Raw genomic sequence first — 20,227 nt, 5'->3', positions numbered from 1 at the left:
GCTAACAGCAGTGTAATAGAACACTGGTAACTTCAAGAGCATATGAAAGACATATTTTACTTATTAAAGATATGCGTTGAAATATATATAGATGTTTTCATCAAGTTTGTTCCATCGCGTTGATGTACTTTCGCAATTACCTTCTTTTTGTGGCTTTTTCGTGTCTTCGTCTTCAAGCAGTCATGTGCTTATTTTCATCACTTGCAATAAAGCAAAATATTAAACTAGTGCACATCATTTTTTTGATTTCAGACATTGTTGCACAAAACTTTGAGGTTTCTCAAGGAATCTGTTCAAACCAGAAAAAGCATGTTAGTAATGCATTTTTGTACTTTTTTGGGGTTGAAAGTCAACTGTTGTCAACTAAAATCTCACAGATAATGCAGAAAAAATAACAAACGCTCCCCGTCGGGGAATCGAACCCCGGTCTCCCGCGTGACAGGCGGGGATACTTACCACTATACTAACGAGGACATGAAACATGTTGTTAATTATTGGAATGTCAATTCTGAAGAAATGTTTTTCGCAAACATAAACAAAACTTAAAACGTTAGTTAATCACTATAAGCGTACCACGCTAACTTTGAAGAGCGGACTTTTTCTGATAAGCAGTCTTATCTCATTAAACAAAATAAATGTCTGATACGAAGTCGAAACGCAAAGTTTAAACGCGGCACTTGAAAAACACGTTGACTTCTTAAACTTTTTTTCTGGCAAAGTTACGTATATAATGGTTGGCTGATAGTCCACACCATCGAACTTCTTGAATAAAACAACAACTATTTGTTGAAAAGAAACAATGCAAAACAATTTGATGAATACCACCCCGGATGTAGCAGTTTATCTCCTTAGCATGGTAAGTTGTACACAAGTGTTACGGCAAAATTAACTAAATTATTTGACCACTTTCATATTGTTGTCAATCTTAACTTTGAACAAACTGTTTTTACGAACGTAATCTTTTTTCTCAGGCTCTTGATGAAACGTTGAAGGTCGAACTGGTGAGCAAAAGAAAAATCCAAAGAGCTTATTCCTGTCCCAGGAATCGGTTACGCAATAGGTTCGATAACAGTTTTGTGTCAAAGCGGGGTGCTGTAATTTCGAAAAAGCGCTCACGCACCGAAGACGATGACGATAATTGCTCGCTAACTGATGAGTCTCATTTAAACTCTCATGAAAATGAAACCTTTCAATCAACGAAACGAGCAAGAAAATCATTCAGCAGCCCAACTAATGTTGGTCACTGTTACAGAGGAAAGGCAGCGGTACCGCTTGCAAGAAAAACGGCTTTTAAACCTATATCGGACATTGAATCATCTTCCAAATCTACTCGTTCTTGTTCTTCCCTTGTTTCTCAAGTCCTCAGAACGCAACATGGCCGCCATTGTCGACAAATGCTAACAGCAGTGTAATAGAACACTGGTAACTTCAAGAGCATATGAAAGACATATTTTACTTATTAAAGATATGCGTTGAAATATATATAGATGTTTTCATCAAGTTTGTTCCATCGCGTTGATGTACTTTCGCAATTACCTTCTTTTTGTGGCTTTTTCGTGTCTTCAAGCAGTCATGTGCTTATTTTCATCACTTGCAATAAAGCAAAATATTAAACTAGTGCACATCATTTTTTTGATTTCAGACATTGTTGCACAAAACTTTGAGGTTTCTCAAGGAATCTGTTCAAACCAGAAAAAGCATGTTAGTAATGGATTTTTGTACTTTTTTGGCGTTGAAAGTCAACTGTTGTCAACTAAAATCTCACAGATAATGCAGAAAAAATACCAAACGCTCCCCGTCGGGGAATCGAACCCCGGTCTCCCGCGTGACAGGCGGGGATACTTACCACTATACTAACGAGGACATGAAACATGTTGTTAATTATTGGAATGTCAATTCTGAAGAAATGTTTTTCGCAAACATAAACAAAACTTAAAACGTTAGTTAATCACTATAAGCCTACCACGCTAACTTTGAAGAGCGGACTTTTTCTGATAAGCAGTCTTATCTCATTAAACAAAATAAATGTCTGATACGAAGTCGAAACGCAAAGTTTAAACGCGGCACTTGAAAAACACGTTGACTTCTTAAACTTGTTTTCTGGCAAAGTTACGTATATAATGGTTGGCTGATAGTCCACACCATCGAACTTCTTGAATAAAACAACAACTATTTGTTGAAAAGAAACAATGCAAAACAAATTGATGAATACCACCCCGGATGTAGCAGTTTATCTCCTTAGCATGGTAAGTTGTACACAAGTGTTACGGCAAAATTAACTAAATTACTTGACCACTTTCATATTGTTGTCAATCTTAACTTTGAACAAACTGTTTTTACGAACGTAATCTTTTTTCGCAGGCTCTTGATGAAACGTTGAAGGTCGAACTGGTGAGCAAAAGAAAAATCCAAAGAGCTTGTTCCTGTCCCAGGAATCGGTTACGCAATAGGTTCGATAACAGTTTTGTGTCAAAGCGGGGTGCTGTAATTTCGAAAAAGCGCTCTCGCACCGAAGACGATGACAATAATTGCTCGCTAACTGATGAGTCTCATTTAAACTCTCATGAAAATGAAACCTTTCAATCAACGAAACGAGCAAGAAAATCATTCAGCAGCCCAACTAATGTTGGTCACTGTTACATAGGAAAGGCAGCGGTACCGCTTGCAAGAAAAACGGCTTTTAAACCTATATCGGACATTGAATCATCTTCCAAATCTACTCGTTCTTGTTCTTCCCTTGTTTCTCAAGTCCTCAGAACGCAACATGGCCGCCATTGTCGACAAATGCTAACAGCAGTGTAATAGAACACTGGTAACTTCAAGACCATATGAAAGACATATTTTACTTATTAAAGATATGCGTTGAAATATATATAGATGTTTTCATCAAGTTTGTTCCATCGCGTTGATGTACTTTCGCAATTACCTTCTTTTTGTGGCTTTTTCGTGTCTTCGTCTTCAAGCAGTCATGTGCTTATTTTCATCACTTGCAATAAAGCAAAATATTAAACTAGTGCACATCATTTTTTTGATTTCAGACATTGTTGCACAAAACTTTGAGGTTTCTCAAGGAATCTGTTCAAACCAGAAAAAGCATGTTAGTAATGGATTTTTGTACTTTTTTTGGCGTTGAAAGTCAACTGTTGTCAACTAAAATCTCACAGATAATGCAGAAAAAATAACAAACGCTCCCCGTCGGGGAATCGAACCCCGGTCTCCCGCGAGACAGGCGGGGATACTTACCACTATACTAACGAGGACATGAAACATGTTGTTAATTATTGGAATGTCAATTCTGAAGAAATGTTTTTCGCAAACATAAACAAAACTTAAAACGTTAGTTAATCACTATAAGCGTACCACGCTAACTTTGAAGAGCGGACTTTTTCTGATAAGCAGTCTTATCTCATTAAACAAAATAAATGTCTGATACGAAGTCGAAACGCAAAGTTTAAACGCGGCACTTGAAAAACACGTTGACTTCTTAAACTTGTTTTCTGGCAAAGTTACGTATATAATGGTTGGCTGATAGTCCACACCATCGAACTTCTTGAATAAAACAACAACTATTTGTTGAAAAGAAAGAATGCAAAACAAATTGATGAATACCACCCCGGATGTAGCAGTTTATCTCCTTAGCATGGTAAGTTGTACACAAGTGTTACGGCAAAATTAACTAAATTACTTGACCACTTTCATATTGTTGTCAATCTTAACTTTGAACAAACTGTTTTTACGAACGTAATCTTTTTTCGCAGGCTCTTGATGAAACGTTAAAGGTCGAACTGGTGAGCAAAAGAAAAATCCAAAGAGCTTATTCCTGTCCCAGGAATCGGTTACGCAATAGGTTCGATAACAGTTTTGTGTCAAAGCGGGGTGCTGTAATTTCGAAAAAGCGCTCTCGCATCGAAGACGATGACGATAATTGCTCGCTAACTGATGAGTCTCATTTAAACTCTCATGAAAATGAAACCTTTCAATCAACGAAACGAGCAAGAAAATCATTCAGCAGCCCAACTAATGTTGTTCACTGTTACAGAGGAAAGGCAGCGGTACCGCTTGCAAGAAAAACGGCTTTTAAACCTATATCGGACATTGAATCATCTTCCAAATCTACTCGTTCTTGTTCTTCCCTTGTTTCTCAAGTCCTCAGAACGCAACATGGCCGCCATTGTCGACAAATGCTAACAGCAGTGTAATAGAACACTGGTAACTTCAAGAGCATATGAAAGACATATTTTACTTATTAAAGATATGCGTTGAAATATATATAGATGTTTTCATCAAGTTTGTTCCATCGCGTTGATGTACTTTCGCAATTACCTTCTTTTTGTGGCTTTTTCGTGTCTTCGTCTTCAAGCAGTCATGTGCTTATTTTCATCACTTGCAATAAAGCAAAATATTAAACTAGTGCACACCATTTTTTTGATTTCAGACATTGTTGCACAAAACTTTGAGGTTTCTCAAGGAATCTGTTTAAACCAGAAAAAGCATGTTAGTAATGGATTTTTGTACTTTTTTGGCGTTGAAAGTCAACTGTTGTCAACTAAAATCTCACAGATAATGCAGAAAAAATAACAAACGCTCCCCGTCGGGGAATCGAACCCCGTCTCCCGCGTGACAGGCGGGGATACTTACCACTATACTAACGAGGACATGAAACATGTTGTTAATTATTGGAATGACAATTCTGAAGAAATGTTTTTCGCAAACATAAACAAAACTTAAAACGTTAGTTAATCACTATAAGCGTACCACGCTAACTTTGAAGAGCGGACTTTTTCTGATAAGCAGTCTTATCTCATTAAACAAAATAAATGTCTGATACGAAGTCGAAACGCAAAGTTTAAACGCGGCACTTGAAAAACACGTTGACTTCTTAAACTTGTTTTCTGGCAAAGTTACGTATATAATGGTTGGCTGATAGTCCACACCATCGAACTTCTTGAATAAAACAACAACTATTTGTTGAAAAGAAACAATGCAAAACAAATTGATGAATACCACCCCGGGTGTAGCAGTTTATCTCCTTAGCATGGTAAGTTGTACACAAGTGTTACGGCAAAATTAACTAAATTACTTGACCACTTTCATATTGTTGTCAATCTTAACTTTGAACAAACTGTTTTTACGAACGTAATCTTTTTTCGCAGGCTCTTGATGAAACGTTAAAGGTCGAACTGGTGAGCAAAAGAAAAATCCAAAGAGCTTATTCCTGTCCCAGGAATCGGTTACGCAATAGGTTCGATAACAGTTTTGTGTCAAAGCGGGGTGCTGTAATTTCGAAAAAGCGCTCTCGCATCGAAGACGATGACGATAATTGCTCGCTAACTGATGAGTCTCATTTAAACTCTCATGAAAATGAAACCTTTCAATCAACGAAACGAGCAAGAAAATCATTCAGCAGCCCAACTAATGTTGTTCACTGTTACAGAGGAAAGGCAGCGGTACCGCTTGCAAGAAAAACGGCTTTTAAACCTATATCGGACATTGAATCATCTTCCAAATCTACTCGTTCTTGTTCTTCCCTTGTTTCTCAAGTCCTCAGAACGCAACATGGCCGCCATTGTCGACAAATGCTAACAGCAGTGTAATAGAACACTGGTAACTTCAAGACCATATGAAAGACATATTTTACTTATTAAAGATATGCGTTGAAATATATATAGATGTTTTCATCAAGTTTGTTCCATCGCGTTGATGTACTTTCGCAATTACCTTCTTTTTGTGGCTTTTTCGTGTCTTCGTCTTCAAGCAGTCATGTGCTTATTTTCATCACTTGCAATGCAGCAAAATATTAAACTAGTGCACATCATTTTTTTGATTTCAGGCATTGTTGCACAAAACTTTGAGGTTTCTCAAGGAATCTGTTCAAACCAGAAAAAGCATGTTAGTAATGGATTTTTGTACTTTTTTTGGCGTTGAAAGTCAACTCTTGTCAACTAAAATCTCACAGATAATGCAGAAAAAATACCAAACGCTCCCCGTCGGGGAATCGAACCCCGGTCTCCCGCGAGACAGGCGGGGATACTTACCACTATACTAACGAGGACATGAAACATGTTGTTAATTATTGGAATGTCAATTCTGAAGAAATGTTTTTCGCAAACATAAACAAAACTTAAAACGTTAGTTAATCACTATAAGCGTACCACGCTAACTTTGAAGAGCGGACTTTTTCTGATAAGCAGTCTTATCTCATTAAACAAAATAAATGTCTGATACGAAGTCGAAACGCAAAGTTTAAACGCGGCACTTGAAAAACACGTTGACTTCTTAAACTTTTTTTCTGGCAAAGTTACGTATATAATGGTTGGCTGATAGTCCACACCATCGAACTTCTTGAATAAAACAACAACTATTTGTTGAAAAGAAACAATGCAAAACAAATTGATGAATACCACCCCGGATGTAGCAGTTTATCTCCTTAGCATGGTAAGTTGTACACAAGTGTTACGGCAAAATTAACTAAATTACTTGACCACTTTCATATTGTTGTCAATCTTAACTTTGAACAAACTGTTTTTACGAACGTAATCTTTTTTCGCAGGCTCTTGATGAAACGTTGAAGGTCGAACTGGTGAGCAAAAGAAAAATCCAAAGAGCTTATTCCTGTCCCAGGAATCGGTTACGCAATAGGTTCGATAACAGTTTTGTGTCAAAGCGGGGTGCTGTAATTTCGAAAAAGCGCTCTCGCATCGAAGACGATGACGATAATTGCTCGCTAACTGATGAGTCTCATTTAAACTCTCATGAAAATGAAACCTTTCAATCAACGAAACGAGCAAGAAAATCATTCAGCAGCCCAACTAATGTTGTTCACTGTTACAGAGGAAAGGCAGCGGTACCGCTTGCAAGAAAAACGGCTTTTAAACCTATATCGGACATTGAATCATCTTCCAAATCTACTCGTTCTTGTTCTTCCCTTGTTTCTCAAGTCCTCAGAACGCAACATGGCCGCCATTGTCGACAAATGCTAACAGCAGTGTAATAGAACACTGGTAACTTCAAGACCATATGAAAGACATATTTTACTTATTAAAGATATGCGTTGAAATATATACAACTTAGATGTTTTCATCAAGTTTGTTCCATCGCGTTGATGTACTTTCGCAATTACCTTCTTTTTGTGGCTTTTTCGTGTCTTCGTCTTCAAGCAGTCATGTGCTTATTTTCATCACTTGCAATGCAGCAAAATATTAAACTAGTGCACATCATTTTTTTGATTTCAGGCATTGTTGCACAAAACTTTGAGGTTTCTCAAGGAATCTGTTCAAACCAGAAAAAGCATGTTAGTAATGGATTTTTGTACTTTTTTTGGCGTTGAAAGTCAACTCTTGTCAACTAAAATCTCACAGATAATGCAGAAAAAATACCAAACGCTCCCCGTCGGGGAATCGAACCCCGGTCTCCCGCGAGACAGGCGGGGATACTTACCACTATACTAACGAGGACATGAAACATGTTGTTAATTATTGGAATGTCAATTCTGAAGAAATGTTTTTCGCAAACATAAACAAAACTTAAAACGTTAGTTAATCACTATAAGCGTACCACGCTAACTTTGAAGAGCGGACTTTTTCTGATAAGCAGTCTTATCTCATTAAACAAAATAAATGTCTGATACGAAGTCGAAACGCAAAGTTTAAACGCGGCACTTGAAAAACACGTTGACTTCTTAAACTTTTTTTCTGGCAAAGTTACGTATATAATGGTTGGCTGATAGTCCACACCATCGAACTTCTTGAATAAAACAACAACTATTTGTTGAAAAGAAACAATGCAAAACAAATTGATGAATACCACCCCGGATGTAGCAGTTTATCTCCTTAGCATGGTAAGTTGTACACAAGTGTTACGGCAAAATTAACTAAATTACTTGACCACTTTCATATTGTTGTCAATCTTAACTTTGAACAAACTGTTTTTACGAACGTAATCTTTTTTCGCAGGCTCTTGATGAAACGTTGAAGGTCGAACTGGTGAGCAAAAGAAAAATCCAAAGAGCTTATTCCTGTCCCAGGAATCGGTTACGCAATAGGTTCGATAACAGTTTTGTGTCAAAGCGGGGTGCTGTAATTTCGAAAAAGCGCTCTCGCATCGAAGACGATGACGATAATTGCTCGCTAACTGATGAGTCTCATTTAAACTCTCATGAAAATGAAACCTTTCAATCAACGAAACGAGCAAGAAAATCATTCAGCAGCCCAACTAATGTTGTTCACTGTTACAGAGGAAAGGCAGCGGTACCGCTTGCAAGAAAAACGGCTTTTAAACCTATATCGGACATTGAATCATCTTCCAAATCTACTCGTTCTTGTTCTTCCCTTGTTTCTCAAGTCCTCAGAACGCAACATGGCCGCCATTGTCGACAAATGCTAACAGCAGTGTAATAGAACACTGGTAACTTCAAGACCATATGAAAGACATATTTTACTTATTAAAGATATGCGTTGAAATATATATAGATGTTTTCATCAAGTTTGTTCCATCGCGTTGATGTACTTTCGCAATTACCTTCTTTTTGTGGCTTTTTCGTGTCTTCGTCTTCAAGCAGTCATGTGCTTATTTTCATCACTTGCAATAAAGCAAAATATTAAACTAGTGCACATCATTTTTTTGATTTCAGACATTGTTGCACAAAACTTTGAGGTTTCTCAAGGAATCTGTTCAAACCAGAAAAAGCATGTTAGTAATGGATTTTTGTACTTTTTTTGGCGTTGAAAGTCAACTGTTGTCAACTAAAATCTCACAGATAATGCAGAAAAAATAACAAACGCTCCCCGTCGGGGAATCGAACCCCGGTCTCCCGCGAGACAGGCGGGGATACTTACCACTATACTAACGAGGACATGAAACATGTTGTTAATTATTGGAATGTCAATTCTGAAGAAATGTTTTTCGCAAACATAAACAAAACTTAAAACGTTAGTTAATCACTATAAGCGTACCACGCTAACTTTGAAGAGCGGACTTTTTCTGATAAGCAGTCTTATCTCATTAAACAAAATAAATGTCTGATACGAAGTCGAAACGCAAAGTTTAAACGCGGCACTTGAAAAACACGTTGACTTCTTAAACTTGTTTTCTGGCAAAGTTACGTATATAATGGTTGGCTGATAGTCCACACCATCGAACTTCTTGAATAAAACAACAACTATTTGTTGAAAAGAAACAATGCAAAACAAATTGATGAATACCACCCCGGATGTAGCAGTTTATCTCCTTAGCATGGTAAGTTGTACACAAGTGTTACGGCAAAATTAACTAAATTACTTGACCACTTTCATATTGTTGTCAATCTTAACTTTGAACAAACTGTTTTTACGAACGTAATCTTTTTTCGCAGGCTCTTGATGAAACGTTAAAGGTCGAACTGGTGAGCAAAAGAAAAATCCAAAGAGCTTATTCCTGTCCCAGGAATCGGTTACGCAATAGGTTCGATAACAGTTTTGTGTCAAAGCGGGGTGCTGTAATTTCGAAAAAGCGCTCTCGCATCGAAGACGATGACGATAATTGCTCGCTAACTGATGAGTCTCATTTAAACTCTCATGAAAATGAAACCTTTCAATCAACGAAACGAGCAAGAAAATCATTCAGCAGCCCAACTAATGTTGTTCACTGTTACAGAGGAAAGGCAGCGGTACCGCTTGCAAGAAAAACGGCTTTTAAACCTATATCGGACATTGAATCATCTTCCAAATCTACTCGTTCTTGTTCTTCCCTTGTTTCTCAAGTCCTCAGAACGCAACATGGCCGCCATTGTCGACAAATGCTAACAGCAGTGTAATAGAACACTGGTAACTTCAAGAGCATATGAAAGACATATTTTACTTATTAAAGATATGCGTTGAAATATATATAGATGTTTTCATCAAGTTTGTTCCATCGCGTTGATGTACTTTCGCAATTACCTTCTTTTTGTGGCTTTTTCGTGTCTTCGTCTTCAAGCAGTCATGTGCTTATTTTCATCACTTGCAATAAAGCAAAATATTAAACTAGTGCACACCATTTTTTTGATTTCAGACATTGTTGCACAAAACTTTGAGGTTTCTCAAGGAATCTGTTTAAACCAGAAAAAGCATGTTAGTAATGGATTTTTGTACTTTTTTGGCGTTGAAAGTCAACTGTTGTCAACTAAAATCTCACAGATAATGCAGAAAAAATAACAAACGCTCCCCGTCGGGGAATCGAACCCCGTCTCCCGCGTGACAGGCGGGGATACTTACCACTATACTAACGAGGACATGAAACATGTTGTTAATTATTGGAATGTCAATTGTGAAGAAATGTTTTTCGCAAACATAAACAAAACTTAAAACGTTAGTTAATCACTATAAGCGTACCACGCTAACTTTGAAGAGCGGACTTTTTCTGATAAGCAGTCTTATCTCATTAAACAAAATAAATGTCTGATACGAAGTCGAAACGCAAAGTTTAAACGCGGCACTTGAAAAACACGTTGACTTCTTAAACTTGTTTTCTGGCAAAGTTACGTATATAATGGTTGGCTGATAGTCCACACCATCGAACTTCTTGAATAAAACAACAACTATTTGTTGAAAAGAAACAATGCAAAACAAATTGATGAATACCACCCCGGATGTAGCAGTTTATCTCCTTAGCATGGTAAGTTGTACACAAGTGTTACGGCAAAATTAACTAAATTACTTGACCACTTTCATATTGTTGTCAATCTTAACTTTGAACAAACTGTTTTTACGAACGTAATCTTTTTTCGCAGGCTCTTGATGAAACGTTAAAGGTCGAACTGGTGAGCAAAAGAAAAATCCAAAGAGCTTATTCCTGTCCCAGGAATCGGTTACGCAATAGGTTCGATAACAGTTTTGTGTCAAAGCGGGGTGCTGTAATTTCGAAAAAGCGCTCTCGCATCGAAGACGATGACGATAATTGCTCGCTAACTGATGAGTCTCATTTAAACTCTCATGAAAATGAAACCTTTCAATCAACGAAACGAGCAAGAAAATCATTCAGCAGCCCAACTAATGTTGTTCACTGTTACAGAGGAAAGGCAGCGGTACCGCTTGCAAGAAAAACGGCTTTTAAACCTATATCGGACATTGAATCATCTTCCAAATCTACTCGTTCTTGTTCTTCCCTTGTTTCTCAAGTCCTCAGAACGCAACATGGCCGCCATTGTCGACAAATGCTAACAGCAGTGTAATAGAACACTGGTAACTTCAAGACCATATGAAAGACATATTTTACTTATTAAAGATATGCGTTGAAATATATATAGATGTTTTCATCAAGTTTGTTCCATCGCGTTGATGTACTTTCGCAATTACCTTCTTTTTGTGGCTTTTTCGTGTCTTCGTCTTCAAGCAGTCATGTGCTTATTTTCATCACTTGCAATGCAGCAAAATATTAAACTAGTGCACATCATTTTTTTGATTTCAGGCATTGTTGCACAAAACTTTGAGGTTTCTCAAGGAATCTGTTCAAACCAGAAAAAGCATGTTAGTAATGGATTTTTGTACTTTTTTTGGCGTTGAAAGTCAACTGTTGTCAACTAAAATCTCACAGATAATGCAGAAAAAATAACAAACGCTCCCCGTCGGGGAATCGAACCCCGGTCTCCCGCGAGACAGGCGGGGATACTTACCACTATACTAACGAGGACATGAAACATGTTGTTAATTATTGGAATGTCAATTCTGAAGAAATGTTTTTCGCAAACATAAACAAAACTTAAAACGTTAGTTAATCACTATAAGCGTACCACGCTAACTTTGAAGAGCGGACTTTTTCTGATAAGCAGTCTTATCTCATTAAACAAAATAAATGTCTGATACGAAGTCGAAACGCAAAGTTTAAACGCGGCACTTGAAAAACACGTTGACTTCTTAAACTTTTTTTCTGGCAAAGTTACGTATATAATGGTTGGCTGATAGTCCACACCATCGAACTTCTTGAATAAAACAACAACTATTTGTTGAAAAGAAACAATGCAAAACAAATTGATGAATACCACCCCGGATGTAGCAGTTTATCTCCTTAGCATGGTAAGTTGTACACAAGTGTTACGGCAAAATTAACTAAATTACTTGACCACTTTCATATTGTTGTCAATCTTAACTTTGAACAAACTGTTTTTACGAACGTAATCTTTTTTCGCAGGCTCTTGATGAAACGTTGAAGGTCGAACTGGTGAGCAAAAGAAAAATCCAAAGAGCTTATTCCTGTCCCAGGAATCGGTTACGCAATAGGTTCGATAACAGTTTTGTGTCAAAGCGGGGTGCTGTAATTTCGAAAAAGCGCTCTCGCACCGAAGACGATGACGATAATTGCTCGCTAACTGATGAGTCTCATTTAAACTCTCATGAAAATGAAACCTTTCAATCAACGAAACGAGCAAGAAAATCATTCAGCAGCCCAACTAATGTTGGTCACTGTTACAGAGGAAAGGCAGCGGTACCGCTTGCAAGAAAAACGGCTTTTAAACCTATATCGGACATTGAATCATCTTCCAAATCTACTCGTTCTTGTTCTTCCCTTGTTTCTCAAGTCCTCAGAACGCAACATGGCCGCCATTGTCGACAAATGCTAACAGCAGTGTAATAGAACACTGGTAACTTCAAGAGCATATGAAAGACATATTTTACTTATTAAAGATATGCGTTGAAATATATATAGATGTTTTCATCAAGTTTGTTCCATCGCGTTGATGTACTTTCGCAATTACCTTCTTTTTGTGTCTTTTTCGTGTCTTCGTCTTCAAGCAGTCATGTGCTTATTTTCATCACTTGCAATGCAGCAAAATATTAAACTAGTGCACATCATTTTTCTGATTTCAGACATTCTTGCACAAAACTTTGAGGTTTCTCAAGGAATCTGTTCAAACCAGAAAAAGCATGTTAGTAATGGATTTTTGTACTTTTTTGGCGTTGAAAGTCAACTGTTGTTAACTAAAATCTCACAGATAATGCAGAAAAAATACCAAACGCTCCCCGTCGGGGAATCGAAGCCCGGTCTCCCGCGTGACAGGCGGGGATACTTACCACTGTACTAACGAGGACATGAAACATGTTGTTAATTATTGGAATGTCAATTCTGAAGAAATGTTTTTCGCAAACATAAACAAAACTTAAAACGTTAGTTAATCACTATAAGCGTACCACGCTAACTTTGAAGAGCGGACTTTTTCTGATAAGCAGTCTTATCTCATTAAACAAAGTAAATGTCTGATACGAAGTCGAAACGCAAAGTTTAAACGCGGCACTTGAAAAACACGTTGACTTCTTAAACTTTTTTTCTGGCAAAGTTACGTATATAATGGTTGGCTGATAGTCCACACCATCGAACTTCTTGAATAAAACAACAACTATTTGTTGAAAAGAAACAATGCAAAACAAATTGATGAATACCACCCCGGATGTAGCAGTTTATCTCCTTAGCATGGTAAGTTGTACACAAGTGTTACGGCAAAATTAACTAAATTACTTGACCACTTTCATATTGTTGTCAATCTTAACTTTGAACAAACTGTTTTTACGAACGTAATCTTTTTTCGCAGGCTCTTGATGAAACGTTGAAGGTCGAACTGGTGAGCAAAAGAAAAATCCAAAGAGCTTATTCCTGTCCCAGGAATCGGTTACGCAATAGGTTCGATAACAGTTTTGTGTCAAAGCGGGGTGCTGTAATTTCGAAAAAGCGCTCTCGCACCGAAGACGATGACGATAATTGCTCGCTAACTGATGAGTCTCATTTAAACTCTCATGAAAATGAAACCTTTCAATCAACGAAACGAGCAAGAAAATCATTCAGCAGCCCAACTAATGTTGGTCACTGTTACAGAGGAAAGGCAGCGGTACCGCTTGCAAGAAAAACGGCTTTTAAACCTATATCGGACATTGAATCATCTTCCAAATCTACTCGTTCTTGTTCTTCCCTTGTTTCTCAAGTCCTCAGAACGCAACATGGCCGCCATTGTCGACAAATGCTAACAGCAGTGTAATAGAACACTGGTAACTTCAAGAGCATATGAAAGACATATTTTACTTATTAAAGATATGCGTTGAAATATATATAGATGTTTTCATCAAGTTTGTTCCATCGCGTTGATGTACTTTCGCAATTACCTTCTTTTTGTGTCTTTTTCGTGTCTTCGTCTTCAAGCAGTCATGTGCTTATTTTCATCACTTGCAATAAAGCAAAATATTAAACTAGTGCACATCATTTTTCTGATTTCAGACATTCTTGCACAAAACTTTGAGGTTTCTCAAGGAATCTGTTCAAACCAGAAAAAGCATGTTAGTAATGGATTTTTGTACTTTTTTGGCGTTGAAAGTCAACTGTTGTCAACTAAAATCTCACAGATAATGCAGAAAAAATACCAAACGCTCCCCGTCGGGGAATCGAAGCCCGGTCTCCCGCGTGACAGGCGGGGATACTTACCACTGTACTAACGAGGACATGAAACATGTTGTTAATTATTGGAATGTCAATTCTGAAGAAATGTTTTTCGCAAACATAAACAAAACTTAAAACGTTAGTTAATCACTATAAGCGTACCACGCTAACTTTGAAGAGCGGACTTTTTCTGATAAGCAGTCTTATCTCATTAAACAAAGTAAATGTCTGATACGAAGTCGAAACGCAAAGTTTAAACGCGGCACTTGAAAAACACGTTGACTTCTTAAACTTTTTTTCTGGCAAAGTTACGTATATAATGGTTGGCTGATAGTCCACACCATCGAACTTCTTGAATAAAACAACAACTATTTGTTGAAAAGAAACAATGCAAAACAATTTGATGAATACCAACCCGGATGTAGCAGTTTATCTCCTTAGCATGGTAAGTTGTACACAAGTGTTACGGCAAAATTAACTAAATTACTTGACCACTTTCATATTGTTGTCAATCTTAACTTTGAACAAACTGTTTTTACGAACGTAATCTTTTTTCGCAGGCTCTTGATGAAACGTTGAAGGTCGAACTGGTGAGCAAAAGAAAAATCCAAAGAGCTTATTCCTGTCCCAGGAATCGGTTACGCAATAGGTTCGATAACAGTTTTGTGTCAAAGCGGGGTGCTGTAATTTCGAAAAAGCGCTCTCGCACCGAAGACGATGACAATAATTGCTCGCTAACTGATGAGTCTCATTTAAACTCTCATGAAAATGAAACCTTTCAATCAACGAAACGAGCAAGAAAATCATTCAGCAGCCCAACTAATGTTGGTCACTGTTACAGAGGAAAGGCAGCGGTACCGCTTGCAAGAAAAACGGCTTTTAAACCTATATCGGACATTGAATCATCTTCCAAATCTACTCGTTCTTGTTCTTCCCTTGTTTCTCAAGTCCTCAGAACGCAACATGGCCGCCATTGTCGACAAATGCTAACAGCAGTGTAATAGAACACTGGTAACTTCAAGAGCATATGAAAGACATATTTTACTTATTAAAGATATGCGTTGAAATATATATAGATGTTTTCATCAAGTTTGTTCCATCGCGTTGATGTACTTTCGCAATTACCTTCTTTTTGTGGCTTTTTCGTGTCTTCGTCTTCAAGCAGTCATGTGCTTATTTTCATCACTTGCAATAAAGCAAAATATTAAACTAGTACACATCATTTTTTTGTTTTCAGACATTGTTGCACAAAACTTTGAGGTTTCTCAAGGAATCTGTTCAAACCAGAAAAAGCATGTTAGTAATGGATTTTTGTACTTTTTTGGCGTTGAAAGTCAACTGTTGTCAACTAAAATCTCACAGATAATGCAGAAAAAATAACAAACGCTCCCCGTCGGGGAATCGAACCCCGGTCTCCCGCGTGACAGGCGGGGATACTTACCACTATACTAACGAGGACATGAAACATGTTGTTAATTATTGGAATGTCAATTCTGAAGAAATGTTTTTCGCAAACATAAACAAAACTTAAAACGTTAGTTAATCACTATAAGCGTACCACGCTAACTTTGAAGAGCGGACTTTTTCTGATAAGCAGTCTTATCTCATTAAACAAAATAAATGTCTGATACGAAGTCGAAACGCAAAGTTTAAACGCGGCACTTGAAAAACACGTTGACTTCTTAAACTTTTTTTCTGGCAAAGTTACGTATATAATGGTTGGCTGATAGTCCACACCATCGAACTTCTTGAATAAAACAACAACTATTTGTTGAAAAGAAACAATGCAAAACAAATTGATGAATACCACCCCGGATGTAGCAGTTTATCTCCTTAGCATGGTAAGTTGTACACAAGTGTTACGGCAAAATTAACTAAATTACTTGACCACTTTCATATTGTTGTCAATCTTAACTTTGAACAAACTGTTTTTACGAACGTAATCTTTTTTCGCAGGCTCTTGATGAAACGTTGAAGGTCGAACTGGTGAGCAAAAGAAAAATCCAAAGAGCTTGTTCCTGTCCCAGGAATCGGTTACGCAATAGGTTCGATAACAGTTTTGTGTCAAAGCGGGGTGCTGTAATTTCGAAAAAGCGCTCTCGCACCGAAGACGATGACAATAATTGCTCGCTAACTGATGAGTCTCATTTAAACTCTCATGAAAATGAAAACTTTCAATCAACGAAACGAGCAAGAAAATCATTCAGCAGCCCAACTAATGTTGGTCACTGTTACAGAGGAAAGGCAGCGGTACCGCTTGCAAGAAAAACGGCTTTTAAACCTATATCGGACATTGAATCATCTTCCAAATCTACTCGTTCTTGTTCTTCCCTTGTTTCTCAAGTCCTCAGAACGCAACATGGCCGCCATTGTCGACAAATGCTAACAGCAGTGTAATAGAACACTGGTAACTTCAAGAGCATATGAAAGACATATTTTACTTATTAAAGATATGCGTTGAAATATATATAGATGTTTTCATCAAGTTTGTTCCATCGCGTTGATGTACTTTCGCAATTACCTTCTTTTTGTGGCTTTTTCGTGTCTTCGTCTTCAAGCAGTCATGTGCTTATTTTCATCACTTGCAATAAAGCAAAATATTAAACTAGTGCACATCATTTTTTTGATTTCAGACATTGTTGCACAAAACTTTGAGGTTTCTCAAGGAATCTGTTCAAACCAGAAAAAGCATGTTAGTAATGGATTTTTGTACTTTTTTGGCGTTGAAAGTCAACTGTTGTCAACTAAAATCTCACAGATAATGCAGAAAAAATAACAAACGCTCCCCGTCGGGGAATCGAACCCCGGTCTCCCGCGTGACAGGCGGGGATACTTACCACTATACTAACGAGGACATGAAACATGTTGTTAATTATTGGAATGTCAATTCTGAAGAAATGTTTTTCGCAAACATAAACAAAACTTAAAACGTTAGTTAATCACTATAAGCGTACCACGCTAACTTTAAAGAGCGGACTTTTTCTGATAAGCAGTCTTATCTCATTAAACAAAATAAATGTCTGATACGAAGTCGAAACGCAAAGTTTAAACGCGGCACTTGAAAAACACGTTGACTTCTTAAACTTTTTTTCTGGCAAAGTTACGTATATAATGGTTGGCTGATAGTCCACACCATCGAACTTCTTGAATAAAACAACAACTATTTGTTGAAAAGAAACAATGCAAAACAAATTGATGAATACCACCCCGGATGTAGCAGTTTATCTCCTTAGCATGGTAAGTTGTACACAAGTGTTACGGCAAAATTAACTAAATTACTTGACCACTTTCATATTGTTGTCAATCTTAACTTTGAACAAACTGTTTTTACGAACGTAATCTTTTTTCGCAGGCTCTTGATGAAACGTTGAAGGTCGAACTGGTGAGCAAAAGAAAAATCCAAAGAGCTTATTCCTGTCCCAGGAATCGGTTACGCAATAGGTTCGATAACAGTTTTGTGTCAAAGCGGGGTGCTGTAATTTCGAAAAAGCGCTCTCGCACCGAAGACGATGACAATAATTGCTCGCTAACTGATGAGTCTCATTTAAACTCTCATGAAAATGAAACCTTTCAATCAACGAAACGAGCAAGAAAATCATTCAGCAGCCCAACTAATGTTGTTCACTGTTACAGAGGAAAGGCAGCGGTACCGCTTGCAAGAAAAACGGCTTTTAAACCTATATCGGACATTGAATCATCTTCCAAATCTACTCGTTCTTGTTCTTCCCTTGTTTCTCAAGTCCTCAGAACGCAACATGGCCGCCATTGTCGACAAATGCTAACAGCAGTGTAATAGAACACTGGTAACTTCAAGAGCATATGAAAGACATATTTTACTTATTAAAGATATGCGTTGAAATATATATAGATGTTTTCATCAAGTTTGTTCCATCGCGTTGATGTACTTTCGCAATTACCTTCTTTTTGTGGCTTTTTCGTGTCTTCGTCTTCAAGCAGTCATGTGCTTATTTTCATCACTTGCAATAAAGCAAAATATTAAACTAGTGCACATCATTTTTTTGATTTCAGACATTGTTGCACAAAACTTTGAGGTTTCTCAAGGAATCTGTTCAAACCAGAAAAAGCATGTTAGTAATGGATTTTTGTACTTTTTTGGCGTTGAAAGTCAACTGTTGTCAACTAAAATCTCACAGATAATGCAGAAAAAATAACAAACGCTCCCCGTCGGGGAATCGAACCCCGGTCTCCCGCGTGACAGGCGGGGATACTTACCACTATACTAACGAGGACATGAAACATGTTGTTAATTATTGGAATGTCAATTCTGAAGAAATGTTTTTCGCAAACATAAACAAAACTTAAAACGTTAGTTAATCACTATAAGCGTACCACGCTAACTTTGAAGAGCGGACTTTTTCTGATAAGCAGTCTTATCTCATTAAACAAAATAAATGTCTGATACGAAGTCGAAACGCAAAGTTTAAACGCGGCACTTGAAAAACACGTTGACTTCTTAAACTTTTTTTCTGGCAAAGTTACGTATATAATGGTTGGCTGATAGTCCACACCATCGAACTTCTTGAATAAAACAACAACTATTTGTTGAAAAGAAACAATGCAAAACAAATTGATGAATACCACCCCGGATGTAGCAGTTTATCTCCTTAGCATGGTAAGTTGTACACAAGTGTTACGGCAAAATTAACTAAATTACTTGACCACTTTCATATTGTTGTCAATCTTAACTTTGAACAAACTGTTTTTACGAACGTAATCTTTTTTCGCAGGCTCTTGATGAAACGTTGAAGGTCGAACTGGTGAGCAAAAGAAAAATCCAAAGAGCTTGTTCCTGTCCCAGGAATCGGTTACGCAATAGGTTCGATAACAGTTTTGTGTCAAAGCGGGGTGCTGTAATTTCGAAAAAGCGCTCTCGCACCGAAGACGATGACAATAATTGCTCGCTAACTGATGAGTCTCATTTAAACTCTCATGAAAATGAAAACTTTCAATCAACGAAACGAGCAAGAAAATCATTCAGCAGCCCAACTAATGTTGGTCACTGTTACAGAGGAAAGGCAGCGGTACCGCTTGCAAGAAAAACGGCTTTTAAACCTATATCGGACATTGAATCATCTTCCAAATCTACTCGTTCTTGTTCTTCCCTTGTTTCTCAAGTCCTCAGAACGCAACATGGCCGCCATTGTCGACAAATGCTAACAGCAGTGTAATAGAACACTGGTAACTTCAAGAGCATATGAAAGACATATTTTACTTATTAAAGATATGCGTTGAAATATATATAGATGTTTTCATCAAGTTTGTTCCATCGCGTTGATGTACTTTCGCAATTACCTTCTTTTTGTGGCTTTTTCGTGTCTTCGTCTTCAAGCAGTCATGTGCTTATTTTCATCACTTGCAATAAAGCAAAATATTAAACTAGTGCACATCATTTTTTTGATTTCAGACATTGTTGCACAAAACTTTGAGGTTTCTCAAGGAATCTGTTCAAACCAGAAAAAGCATGTTAGTAATGGATTTTTGTACTTTTTTGGCGTTGAAAGTCAACTGTTGTCAACTAAAATCTCACAGATAATGCAGAAAAAATAACAAACGCTCCCCGTCGGGGAATCGAACCCCGGTCTCCCGCGTGACAGGCGGGGATACTTACCACTATACTAACGAGGACATGAAACATGTTGTTAATTATTGGAATGTCAATTCTGAAGAAATGTTTTTCGCAAACATAAACAAAACTTAAAACGTTAGTTAATCACTATAAGCGTACCACGCTAACTTTAAAGAGCGGACTTTTTCTGATAAGCAGTCTTATCTCATTAAACAAAATAAATGTCTGATACGAAGTCGAAACGCAAAGTTTAAACGCGGCACTTGA

At 37.4% G+C, this 20,227-nt stretch overlaps 1 protein-coding gene and 15 non-coding genes across 16 annotated transcripts in view; 1 reads left to right on the top strand and 15 right to left on the bottom strand.

Moving 5' to 3' along the window:
- Nucleotides 1–401: 401 nt before the first annotated feature.
- On the bottom strand, nucleotides 402–473 carry Trnad-guc (transfer RNA aspartic acid (anticodon GUC)). Its single transcript has one exon. It is a non-coding gene; the product is annotated as a tRNA-Asp (tRNA).
- Nucleotides 474–1,791: 1,318 nt separating this feature from the next.
- Trnad-guc (transfer RNA aspartic acid (anticodon GUC)) lies at nucleotides 1,792–1,863 on the bottom strand. Its single transcript has one exon. It is a non-coding gene; the product is annotated as a tRNA-Asp (tRNA).
- Nucleotides 1,864–3,188: 1,325 nt separating this feature from the next.
- Nucleotides 3,189–3,260, bottom strand: Trnad-guc (transfer RNA aspartic acid (anticodon GUC)). The gene has a single exon. It is a non-coding gene; the product is annotated as a tRNA-Asp (tRNA).
- Nucleotides 3,261–4,584: 1,324 nt separating this feature from the next.
- Nucleotides 4,585–4,655, bottom strand: Trnad-guc (transfer RNA aspartic acid (anticodon GUC)). The gene has a single exon. It is a non-coding gene; the product is annotated as a tRNA-Asp (tRNA).
- A 306-nt stretch (nucleotides 4,656–4,961) lies between these two features.
- LOC145234280 (uncharacterized) overlaps nucleotides 4,962–20,227 on the top strand; it is a 95,461-nt gene continuing 80,195 nt past the window's right edge. Inside the window, exons 1-2 of the mRNA XM_080099026.1 lie at nucleotides 4,962–5,038; nucleotides 5,154–5,427. Coding sequence (XP_079955152.1) covers nucleotides 4,982–5,038; nucleotides 5,154–5,427 — 331 coding nt within the window. The 5' untranslated portion in view covers nucleotides 4,962–4,981. The remainder of the gene's footprint in view (nucleotides 5,039–5,153; nucleotides 5,428–20,227) is intronic.
- Trnad-guc (transfer RNA aspartic acid (anticodon GUC)) lies at nucleotides 5,981–6,052 on the bottom strand. The gene has a single exon. It is a non-coding gene; the product is annotated as a tRNA-Asp (tRNA).
- On the bottom strand, nucleotides 7,383–7,454 carry Trnad-guc (transfer RNA aspartic acid (anticodon GUC)). Its single transcript has one exon. It is a non-coding gene; the product is annotated as a tRNA-Asp (tRNA).
- Trnad-guc (transfer RNA aspartic acid (anticodon GUC)) lies at nucleotides 8,780–8,851 on the bottom strand. The gene has a single exon. It is a non-coding gene; the product is annotated as a tRNA-Asp (tRNA).
- Trnad-guc (transfer RNA aspartic acid (anticodon GUC)) lies at nucleotides 10,176–10,246 on the bottom strand. The gene has a single exon. It is a non-coding gene; the product is annotated as a tRNA-Asp (tRNA).
- Nucleotides 11,572–11,643, bottom strand: Trnad-guc (transfer RNA aspartic acid (anticodon GUC)). The gene has a single exon. It is a non-coding gene; the product is annotated as a tRNA-Asp (tRNA).
- On the bottom strand, nucleotides 12,968–13,039 carry Trnad-guc (transfer RNA aspartic acid (anticodon GUC)). The gene has a single exon. It is a non-coding gene; the product is annotated as a tRNA-Asp (tRNA).
- Trnad-guc (transfer RNA aspartic acid (anticodon GUC)) lies at nucleotides 14,364–14,435 on the bottom strand. Its single transcript has one exon. It is a non-coding gene; the product is annotated as a tRNA-Asp (tRNA).
- Trnad-guc (transfer RNA aspartic acid (anticodon GUC)) lies at nucleotides 15,760–15,831 on the bottom strand. Its single transcript has one exon. It is a non-coding gene; the product is annotated as a tRNA-Asp (tRNA).
- On the bottom strand, nucleotides 17,156–17,227 carry Trnad-guc (transfer RNA aspartic acid (anticodon GUC)). Its single transcript has one exon. It is a non-coding gene; the product is annotated as a tRNA-Asp (tRNA).
- Nucleotides 18,552–18,623, bottom strand: Trnad-guc (transfer RNA aspartic acid (anticodon GUC)). The gene has a single exon. It is a non-coding gene; the product is annotated as a tRNA-Asp (tRNA).
- On the bottom strand, nucleotides 19,948–20,019 carry Trnad-guc (transfer RNA aspartic acid (anticodon GUC)). Its single transcript has one exon. It is a non-coding gene; the product is annotated as a tRNA-Asp (tRNA).

Source organism: Phallusia mammillata, chromosome 6 (genome assembly GCF_965637545.1).
Source record: "Phallusia mammillata chromosome 6, kaPhaMamm4.hap1.1, whole genome shotgun sequence".
Lineage (NCBI taxonomy): Eukaryota > Metazoa > Chordata > Ascidiacea > Phlebobranchia > Ascidiidae > Phallusia > Phallusia mammillata.
This window is presented reverse-complemented; position numbering and strand designations above follow the sequence as displayed.